At 47.1% G+C, this 11,285-nt stretch overlaps 1 protein-coding gene across 1 annotated transcript; it reads right to left on the reverse strand.

Moving 5' to 3' along the window:
• Positions 1 to 1,852: 1,852 nt before the first annotated feature.
• On the reverse strand, positions 1,853 to 4,216 carry LOC132590472 (zinc finger protein 883-like). The gene is given in 2 exon segments (XM_060263388.1): positions 1,853 to 3,783; positions 4,132 to 4,216. Coding segments are annotated over 2 exon segments (2,016 nt in total).
• Positions 4,217 to 11,285: the final 7,069 nt, after the last annotated feature.

The raw sequence follows: 11,285 nt of genomic DNA on the forward strand, positions 1-11,285 counted from the left end.
TGAAACAGTTGCAGACTTCCCACTTTCCACTACCATTTTGGCTCAGCATGAGTTTCAGAGATTTTTCTGAAAACGAAGTTACTTCAGAAGGAGCAGGTTTGGGGGGATGACCTGGAATTGACATCACAGGAAAAGGTGGCGTTTTGGTTCAGTGTGCCCCAGAAGTGACATCACTTGGCCCTTGACCTGGATGTGACACCACAGGAAATGACATAATTCCTGTCTCTCTCCGAGCTTCACCCCGGAAGTCTCCTAGCTCCACTCGCACATTTTAGTGAGCCAAGAAGAAGTGTAAAAATAACCGGGCCGCGGGAAAAAAAAGTTTGGGAAACCCTGCTGTAGGCGGTTTCAGACATTTTAAAAAATGCTGTTTCTATCCACTTTAGCGACCATTTGCAAGTGGATTTTGGCCTTTCGCACAGTAAACTCCAGTTGCAAAGTGCATTGAAAGTGCATTTTTCAGTGTGCGTGAAACAGCCCCGCACCACTGAGCCATGGTCCTTTGGCTCCATTTCAGCCTTTGATACACCATGTTCCAGTTCAGATGACCAGATAGCTATGTGTAAGTAGTTAATAGTATAATCCTCTGTGGACTTGGAGCTTCTCTTCCCCCACAACCCAGGCACTGCACGTCAAAGGTTGCAGGGGCGTCTGGCCTCGAGTTGGCAAGGAGTGGTTTGTTGGATTAACAAGAATTAAACCCCTCCCCCCTTCAAAGGCCCACCTCTCCAGTTTCCGGTTCGGGTCTGGGATGGAAGACACACTGATTAACAAAACTGTTCCACACTTCAGCTTTGAAAAAACCTAACAAGTTTATTAAGAAAAAGTTGAAAAAGTAACAAATCACGGTCTGATGATGGAGAAAAAAGAATACCAATGCCAGCAAAGTTTCAGTCAGTCAAAAAAATTTTGTGTATAGCCATTGGCCATTACAAAACAGAACACAAACGCCAAAGTTCACAGAAAACATTTTAAAAGTTCCCCAGAAGGGCCGCCCTCAAGAAGTTGTTGATGGAAGATATTGGATTTATACCCCACCCTTCACTCTGAATCTCAGAGCAGTTTACAATCTCCTTTTCCTTCCCCTCCCGACAACAGACACAGTGTAACTAGGAGGGTAAAAGGCTAATCCCCCTAAAGGAAGGCCTCCAGCAGTATTAAAGAGCCTGCCAGCCAATCAAGGCCGAATGATGAAGTATCATTTGCAGGTGTAGGATGCTTAGGGAGAACACACCAAAGCCCCAGCTGGAATACTTCACAGAGGGTTAGAACACCACTCCTTTGGTAGCTGGAGCCGAAGCAACTTACAATTTGTGTTGCAGGTCAAATATCAGAAAGGGAACGAACTTGAATAACAAATGATACTTCTGTTCACCCCAACCCCCACAATTAGATGGAAAAAATACAGTTTAAAATAATACAGTAATTTACAATAATCTCATAGCAATATTCATCGACTTATTAAAATTAATTTCAAAGGACCAGATAGCTATGTATAAGGAGTATAAGTCTGATGTACCTGATACACATAAGAATCTCTTAAACAACCTATGAACATTCCTTAGTTCAGCTTCGTTTTCTCAGATTAATAAACAATCTAGGGTTGCCAACTGGCTGGAAGAAAAGAGTCTGGTGTCCTTTTGACACCATATAGGGTAGTGACATGTATCTGAAGGCTTCGAACACGGCTAAAGCTTCTTCCATATTGAGAGCATTTTTAATATTTCTTCCTGGTTACAATAACATTTCTGCGTAGATTCAAGCTTTCTACAATAGTTTATATAGTGCCAGTTCTTTATACGGATTGTGGCTCTTTTTTAGTTATAAAATAAGATAAAAGCTGCTTTAAAGGCTAAGCAATTACAAGGACTTCCCCTGTGTGCGTTCTCTGATGCCTCTGAAGGTTCTGTCTCTCACTGAACCACTTTCCACAATCTGAGCATTCAAAAGGTCTCTCCCTGGTGTGCGTTCTCTGATGCCTTTGAAGATGGCCACTTCGACTGAATCTCTTTCCACACTCTGAGCATTCAAAAGGTCTCTCCCCTGTGTGGGTTAACTGATGACTTTGAAGACTGCTACTGTCGGTGAATCTCTTTCTACACTCTGAGCATTCAAAAGGTTTCTCCCCGCTGTGGGTTCTCTGATGACTTTGAAGATGGCTACTCCAACTGAACCTCTTTCCACACTCTGAGCATTCAAAAGGTCTCTCCCCTGTGTGGGTTCTCTGATGACTTTGAAGACTGCAACTGTGACTAAATCTCTTTCCACACTCTCAGCATTCAAAAGGTCTCTCCCCTGTGTGGGTTCTCTGATGGCTGTGAAGACTGCTACTCTGTCTGAATCTCTTTCCACACTCTGAGCATTCAAAAGGTCTCTCCCCTGTGTGGGTTCTCTGATGACTTTGAAGATTCTGTCTCTGATTGAATCTCTTTCCACACTCTGAGCATTCAAAAGGTTTCTCCCCGCTATGGGTTTTCTGATGACTTCGAAGATGGCTGCTCTGATTGAATCTCTTTCCACACTCTGAGCATTCAAGAGGTCTCTCCCCTGTATGGGTTCTCTGATGACTTTGAAGATGGCCACTCTGACTGAATCTCTTTCCACACTCTGAGCATTCAAAAGGTCTCTCCCCTGTGTGGGTTCTCTGATGACTTTGAAGAGTGCCACTCTGACTGAATCTCTTTCCACACTCTGAGCATTCAAAAGGTCTCTCCCCTGTGTGGGTTCTCTGATGACTTTGAAGACTGCCACTGTGACTGAATCTCTTTCCACACTCTGAGCATTCAAAAGGTCTCTCCCCTGTGTGGGTTCTCTGATGACTTTGAAGACTGCCACTCCGACTGAATCTCTTTCCACACTCTGAGCATTCAAAAGGTCTCTCCCCTGTGTGGGTTCTCTGATGACTTTGAAGAGTGCCACTCTGACTGAATCTCTTTCCACACTCTGAGCATTCAAAAGGTTTCTCCCCGCTGTGGGTTTTCTGATGACTTCGAAGATGGCTGCTCTGATAGAATCTCTTTCCACACTCTGAGCATTCAAGAGGTCTCTCCCCTGTGTGGGTTCTCTGATGACTTTGAAGATGGCTACTCCAACTGAACCTCTTTCCACACTCTGAGCATTCAAAAGGTCTCTCCCCTGTGTGGGTTCTCTGATGCCTGTGAAGATTGTCACTGTCAGTGAATCTCTTTCCACACTCTGAGCATTCAAAAGGTCTCTCCCCTATGTGGGTTCTCTGATGCCTGTGAAGATTGTCACTGTCAGTGAATCTCTTTCCACACTCTGAGCATTCAAAAGGTCTCTCCCCTGTGTGGGTTCTCTGATGACTTTGAAGATTCTGTCTCTGACTGAATCTCTTTCCACACTCTGAGCATTCAAGAGGTCTCTCCCCTGTATGGGTTCTCTGATGACTTTGAAGATGGCCACTCTGACTGAATCTCTTTCCACACTCTGAGCATTCAAAAGGTTTCTCCCCTATGTGGGTTCTCTGATGCCTGTGAAGATTGTCACTGTCAGTGAATCTCTTTCCACACTCTGAGCATTCAAAAGGTCTCTCCCCTGTGTGAGTTCTGTGATGACTTTGAAGATGGCCACTCTGACTGAATCTCTTTCCACACTCTGAGCATTCAAAAGGTTTCTCCCCTGTGTGGGTTCTCTGATGCCTGTGAAGACTGCTACTGTCATTGAATCTCTTTCCACACTCTGAGCATTCAAAAGGTCTCTCCCCCGTGTGGATTCTCTGATGACTTTGAAGATTGCCACTCTGACTGAATCTCTTTTCACTCTCTAAACAGCCCAAAGGTCTGTCTCCTTTGTGGATTCTCTGATGCTTGTGAAGATTCCCTGTCTCACTGAATCTCCTTCCACTCTCTGTGCATTCAAATGATTTCTGCCCTCTTCGTTGTCTTTGGTGCAGAGGGAGCTGTGATCTGGTTTTGAAGTGCTTTACACACTGAACCGATGTACTTGCCCTCATTATCCTCTGCTTTGGAAAACGTGCATTATGTCGTCTTCCATCTCTCTTCTCAGCTGTATGGCTGCCTTTCTTTCTCTTAGGTCTTTCTGGATTCCTGATGTTTTCTTTCAAGTCCACATTTTTAACTCGATCTGGCAACTGCTGATCCAGTTCCTCACCCTCCTCATTGCTCTGATCGTCCTGGGCTGGAATAAGAAGAGAGATCCCATTAACACCTGGAGGGCAGGTAAGTTCTAAAGGCATCGATGTGACTGCAGGAGGAAAGGACTGAGGGCCCTTCGGCCTCCTTTGGCTTGCCTGATCTTAACCTCTCTTCCACCCTCCCCGAGATATCTAGTCTTTCAGGATACCTCATCCCTACGAGAGCCACACCTGAGCTCTTGCTCAGAGGAAGCTCCTGACTCTACAAGTCCCAGTCCCCAGAAGGCCTCCTGTCCCTGCAGTAGGCTGTCTGATTCTACCAACCAAATGTTGCTCTGAACTCAATCCAAAACCCCCCATGGCTATTCCTTGCCTCTTCCAGAGCCAGTTTGGTGTAGTGGTGAAGTGAGCGTACTCTTATCTGGGAGAACAGGGTTTGATTCCCCACTCTTCCACTTGTAGCTGCTGGAATGGTATTGGATTAGCCCTAGCTCTTGCAGAGCCGTCCTTGAAAAGGCAGCTTCTGAGGAGAGCTCTCTCAGCCCCACCCACCTCACAGGGTGTCTGTTGTGGTGCGGGGGGGAAGGTTAAGGAGATTGTGACCGCTCTGAGACTCTTTAGATTCAGAGTATAGGGCGAGATATAAATCCAATATCTTCTTCTTCTTGACATCCCCAGAAGGACTCCTCCCCCCGCAGCAGGCTGTATTATTGTCCCAACCTGCACTGGAGACGCTGCACAGCTTGTCTGTAGTGTTCTGAGCCCGGTTCAAAGTGCTGGCTTTGACCTTTAAAGCCCAAATGGCTTGGGACCTGTCTACTTTCTGGACCGCCTTTCCTCACATGAGCCCCAGAGAGCACTACGATCAAGCTCGTTAAATCTTTTAAAGATCCCCGGGCTAAAGGAGGCCCGTTTGACCACTACAAGGGCAAGAGCCTTTTCCGTGGCTGCGCCTGCCCTCTGGAAGGCCCTCCCTGAGGAGACCAGGGCTCTGCAAGATTTATCACAATTCCACAGGGTCTGTAAGACATACCTGCTCAGGCAGGCTTTTAATAACTAAGTGGAGGCACTTTTAACATCTATGGGGTGTGTACTATCTACCCCACAATGGCATCACAAATTAATTCAAAACAGACAGAGCGCGCTATGTGAACTGTATTCAAACTGTTTTAATATTTTAATAATGTTTTATTGTTATAATGTGAATCTGTCATCGAATTGTGACCGTTGTTAGCCGCCCTGAGCCTGTTTGGGGAGGGCGGGATACAAGTGCAAGAAATAAAAATAAAATAAATAACTAAATCTTGCTCCGAAGTCAATCCAAACTCCCCCATGGCTATGCCTTGCCTCTTTATTGGGCTAACTGAATGATACTTACTGTCAGATAGCTCATTTGGGGAGGAAATTTGCTCTTGAGATCCTCTTGAGAAACTCCCCAGCTTTTCTTTGGATGCAAGGCGATTGTCTTTCTCCACCAAAGTCTCGCTTATACTTCTGGCTTCATTTGCAGAGAGAGAGAAAGAAAAAGTAATCATTCTTCTATCGGGAAGGAAATAAATTCAAGAGTAAAAATTCTTGTGGAATCATGGTCAGGATCTTAGCCCGCAATCCCAACCAGTGTAAGAGGGACAGATCTGTGAGACAAGACACCCTAGTTCCCCTCAAGGGTTAATGTGAGCATTAAATGGTCCGTCTGACTTGCAGGTGTTGCTAATTTGACACCAGCTTATCTTTCTCAAGGCTGGCTTTGGTGAATCCTGAGAACCTGTATCCAGTTGTGTAACCAGGAGTTAGGGGGGACTGGGTGGGTGCTGACAGCTTCTGGAAGATTCCATCAGGGAGGACCCTCAATTGGGTCATTCAGACCACCTGACACTACAGAGGTAGAAGTATACTACCAGGGGGACCCAGGCTTGGGTTCTTGACAGCATCTTTTACAGGTCACAGTCAAAGGGGATGTTTGTAATCCCATCCAGGGGGGAGGGGGTGTTGTAAATGTTAGCAGTAGAGAAATGAGATCTGGCCCCTTCCAGATTCTTTCTCAGGGTCTCTTTCATCTCCACCTTTGCCTCCGGCTGGGACACCTTCTCAGTAACACCAACAAAATGGGATCACACTTCACATTACACGCAACAAGAGAAACAGACCCTCTGATGTCCTGGCTAACAATGTTTAGTAAAACCTTTTTAGAAAAACCATATAATTTTTTTGTACATTACAACAACACAATTAAGGTCCATTCTCACTTTACAATATCACAAGAAAGGTCCGATGTGCACCCAGAAACTTACCACACAATCCTTCTGGAGCTTGCTTTCTGCCATCAAAAGGAACGCCTTGCTCCTAATAAAAATATTGTAGAGAGCAATTTGTCAGCAAGCTCCAGAAGGCTTTTGCATCTGGTTGAAGAAGTGGTTCAGGACTGGTTTAAGCTCCTAATAAATATATATATGCACTTAAGTGGGACTGAGTGGTAAGTTTTTAACAACAATTAACAATATCTTAAAATTTAAAAATTATCTATTTCCACTCAGCTTTGTGGTGTGTCCTGTTGTTATCACCATGGTTTATCCCATGATGAGGGAACTTGAAGAAAAAGATGTTGCAGAAGAGCATTTACATTCAATTGTTACAAGAGGCTGACAACCCTGAAAGAAATAAGGACTACTCTTGAGGAAGAACTTCATTGACAAAATGAGCCTATATCTCATCTAAATCTGAGAGGCTCACTGGACCTCTCTCCAGGCCCATAGCCAGAAAAGTTCTGGGGGAGGGGCCTCAGAGGAATAAAAAATTGGTGGGGGGGCTGCAAAGCAGCAGTGGGGAATTCTGGCAAAGGCCGCAAGAGTGGTTATGAGAGTGGGGGCCACCAGAAAAGCGGCGGGGAGTTTGGGAGGGGGCCGCAAGAGCAGCGGCGGGGAGATCGGGCGGGGGCAGCCAGACCAGCATTGCGGAGATCGGGCGAGGGCTGAAAGAGCAGCGGCGCAGAGATCAGGGGCCGCAAGAGCGGCGGGGAAAGGAGGGACAATACTTGTTGAGGGGGGTTGGGTAGAGGGGCCTTCCCCCCCTGCGGCCTCCCTTAGCTACAGGCCTGCCTCTCTCGTAATATTTTAATGCGAGAATGGACCTTTCTTGTTCTGTTGTGATGTACAAAAAGATTATATGGTTTCACCAAAAAGGTTTTACCAAACATTGTTATCCGGGACACCTTCTCAGGCTTCGGTGACGGCCACAACACTGGTCTCAGTCACCCCTCACCAAAGCTGGAAAGACCTCAAAATGATGGATTGCTGTTCAACAGTTTGATTTCAGCATCCTCCCAGAGGTACCAACTCATACCTTTGCCCCTTTTGAAAGCTCCTTACCCAGAGAGATGACACTCCCGTAGTTCTCCTGCATGACTTCCCTGTAGAGAGTCCTCTGGCCTGGATCCAGCAGGGTCCACTCTGCTGGGGTGAAGCAGACAGACACCTCCTCAAAGGAAACGGGGCACTTAAAGAAAAAGCAGATTCCCTCATCAGCGATCACAAAATCCTAGAACTGGAAGGGACCTCCAGGGTCCTCTAGTCCAACCCCCTGCACAATGCAGGAAACTCACAAATAGGTCCCCCTAAATTCACAGGGTCTTCATTGCTGTCACATGGCCATCTAGCCATCTGCCTTATTTTCTTTCTTTTTAATGGCTTTAACAGTTTAATTTTAACTGTTTTATTGTGTGATTTAATTATTTTATTATGTTGTAATCCGCCCTGAATCCGACTTGGGAAAGGGCACACTAGAAATCCCCAAAATAACAAAATTAAATAAATAAACCTCCAAGGAAGGAGAGCTCACCACCTTCTGAGGAAGCCTGTTTCATGCCGGAAAGAGACTGCACACTGGAAGGGAGGAGTCTGGGGCAGAACAGGACATACGGCTTGACGTGGATAAAGGGAGCTGCATTTAGATCCTCTCTCATCCAGATCCTTGTAGGAACTGGGAGCAAAAGCCCTCCCTCCCCGAGAAAGAAGGGGGACCCAGGCTGTCTCCCGCTCATCTCCCCTACCTGGACTAGAGGTAAAGCAGCCATTTCCACACCTCCAGCAAGACAGCGGCTCAACAGCGTCTCTCCATTGCCTGTTCATAACAGAAAGGAAGAAGGGAGGGGGTTTGACTTCTTATTCCATTTGCTTTGTTGCTCCCTGCTTCACGCACCCCCTTCCCAGGAGTCTGAGACAAGCCCTGTGTACACTCAACACATTCTTTCACACTTTTTACTAAATCCTGGGAGAAGCAGAAGAGAAGTACCCATGAGCCTTGGAGTAAAAATCTCTGCCAACATATTTCAGACTTCAAACGTGCCCTGGGAACTCTGGAGCTCCTAAAGTTACAGCATTCTGCTGGATCAGAGCACAAACTCAGGAATCCCATTCTTCTGCCGGCTGGGCCCTTGAGTCCGGGCTGCCGGTGGATATAGACAGAGGTGGAAATGACGTTGCATGAAATGTCACCATCACGTTCAGCCCAAATCCCAGATGTCACTGGAGCATTTCTGGAGAATCCAGGGCAGGGGTGTCAAACGTGCCAGAAGCGGCCTGCCAAGGCCTTTGATCACGCCCACGGAGCTCTTTTCTGCCCCCTCTTGTCCTTACCCTTTGAACCTCGAAGACTACCTCCCTTTCAGTTCTCAGACTCTTTGAAGCTCTGAGGCAGAGTCTCAGTTTCCAGTTCTTTCTGCCTTTCTTTGCTGGCTGCTGCAAAGAAAACGTGGGGTGGATTTTAAGGTCTGTTCCATGTTTTCCTTGCAGGTTTGTCTTTGCTCTGCAATGGTTTCAAATGGAGTGGAGAGGGTTACATTTTCAGAGTTCCTATAAGCAGCTCAAACTCCCGCTTCCTGGAGTTGTGTCCCTGCAAACAAAAGGTTGATGCTTTCAGCCAGCTTATCTGTTGAATGGCCCTAATCTAGTGAGTACTCTAATGTGGGAACCCACAGCCAAAGGGGGATATTATACTGGTAAGCCATTGCACACCTGAGTAGACTTGGGGGTGGGGGAGAAGCTTACAATGCCATTTCATAGTTTCCACAGAGTCAGACCCTTTGTGCTTTTTCTTGATGTTTTATTTTAAAAATTGCACTGCCAAATTCCACTGATCTTCCACCTTTCCAACTTAAAAAAAAATTGGAAAAGTTTTAAGCATGTTCATATTTTAAGTTTAAAACTATCTTTTAAGTGTGTTTGTCTGTGTCCATTATAAAGTTTATATCTCCACCAATGTTTCCCCTAAGCTGAGTTAGTGTGAGCTATCTCACAGCTTTTTAGCCTCCAGCTCACACATTTTTGTCTTAGCTCAGGAAAAATGGCCCCAGAGCAAGCTAGTTTATGCAGTACCTCATAGCTTTATTGCCAATAGCTCACAAAGTAGAATTTTTGCTCACAAGACCCCACACCATAAAGGGAACATTGATCTCCACTACCTGGAAATATATTTTATGACATACACGGCCTGGCCCCACAAAGTCCCACTTGTGTCAGCTGCAGCCCTGCTAATGAAGGAGTTTGACACCCCTAATCTAGGGTTCTCTCAGTGCCAAGCTTCACACCAAGGCCTCCCCAAATCTCCTGGGGTTCCGGCCACACCCTGTCATCCCAATTGCACAATCCTGTTTCCCACAGTGGCCCCTCAGATGCCCCTATAAGCACAGGCACAGAAGCCACATCTCCCCCTTGATTACTGGCCTCTAGGAACTGGTTTCCAGCGCTCTGCTGCCCCAGAAGGCTGAAGCTCCCTGTAGTCACCAAGCTGAATAGCTCTGCCCCAGTTTGTCTGCCTTTCTTTTTGGAGCCACCTTGACCTCCTCTGATGGAAGGAAGGTGGAAGATGAATAATGAGTGAGAGGACTTGCCCTCCACGAATCGGTCTGATCCCCTTGGAGAAGACTGACGGTTAGTGGATATTGAGTGCTGTGTGTTCTGTGGAGACGTATTTAATTCTTTTCCTGGCCTTAATGCTCTCCCCATCACATTCACGGGGTGCCCCAATCGCCTCCAGGCACAAAGAGTCCTTACCAGAGGAGAGGGCATCTTGGGCACCCTCCTGTGCCTGTGCCCTCTGCCCTTGCTCCAAGGAAGCTCCGTCAGCCCCAGAGAATGCAGCTTCTGCCTTCACCGATGGGCCCCACATCTGAAACAGCAGCGAGGGAAAGGGGTCAGAGATGGAAAGGAAAAAAGGCCAAGCACTGGATCCTGCCCCACGCCCAGACTCTGTACCCTTCCATCAGCAGACCTGGTCAGTTATCTGGAGGGAGCAGAAATTATCTATTAGAAGAGGCTGCTGAAGGAGGGATTTAAATCTCCCATTTGGTGGATTAACACTTGGACAAATTTCCCTCAGGGAAACCTTAGATAAGGCCAGATATTGAATGGGACTTAGCTGGAGGAAACCCCCTCACCTGCTGCTCTGCCTGCCTCTTCTCCTCTGCCTGACTCAGGAGGAAACCTTCGGCCAAGGCCACCGCCTGGGAACTGGTCTCCGGCCCACATCCTCTGACCCAGCACTGCATTTCCTGGTGCAGGAGGGCCAGGAACCGCTCCAGAACCACCACGTCCAGGACCTGCTTCTTGGTGCGCCTCTCCGGCTCCAGCCAGTGGTTGCAAAGGCGATGGAGCTGGCTGCAAACCTCTCGGGGCCCATCAGCCTCACGGTAGCAGAACTGCCGGAAGTGTTGGAAATGTGTGTCTGAGGTCACGGTGTCCTTAGGCAGGTTCTCTGTCACAGGGCTTTCCCAAAATTCAGCGTTGCTCCCAGCTAGGGTGGGATGGGGGCCTTTGCGTGCCGTATCCCCAGTTCCAGGTCCTTCTGGGTCCTGCTCTTCCATCTCCTTCCCCTTCTCTTGGGCCACCTCCGAGTGTGTCAATGTTCCTTTAGTGACTTGACTATAAAGAGAGGCTTCCTTCTGCAGTGGGGGAAAGAGAGACAGAGACAGTTACGTGTCACGAGGAAAGCAAATGAGAATTGCCCGGGTGGAGTGCTTCTTGTGGTTTGTAGATTAGTTTTAGTTTCATTTTGCTATGTTATGATAATGCATGTAACGTTCCAAGCTATTTTAGATATGCCTCCTTGGTTCTTTGGGAAAGTTCACTGTGTCTGCTTGGCTCTTGAAGGATGTTACGAGCTTAGCCTCTCATTACAC

Source organism: Heteronotia binoei, chromosome 2 (genome assembly GCF_032191835.1).
Source record: "Heteronotia binoei isolate CCM8104 ecotype False Entrance Well chromosome 2, APGP_CSIRO_Hbin_v1, whole genome shotgun sequence".
NCBI classification, from domain to species: Eukaryota; Metazoa; Chordata; class Lepidosauria; order Squamata; family Gekkonidae; genus Heteronotia; species Heteronotia binoei.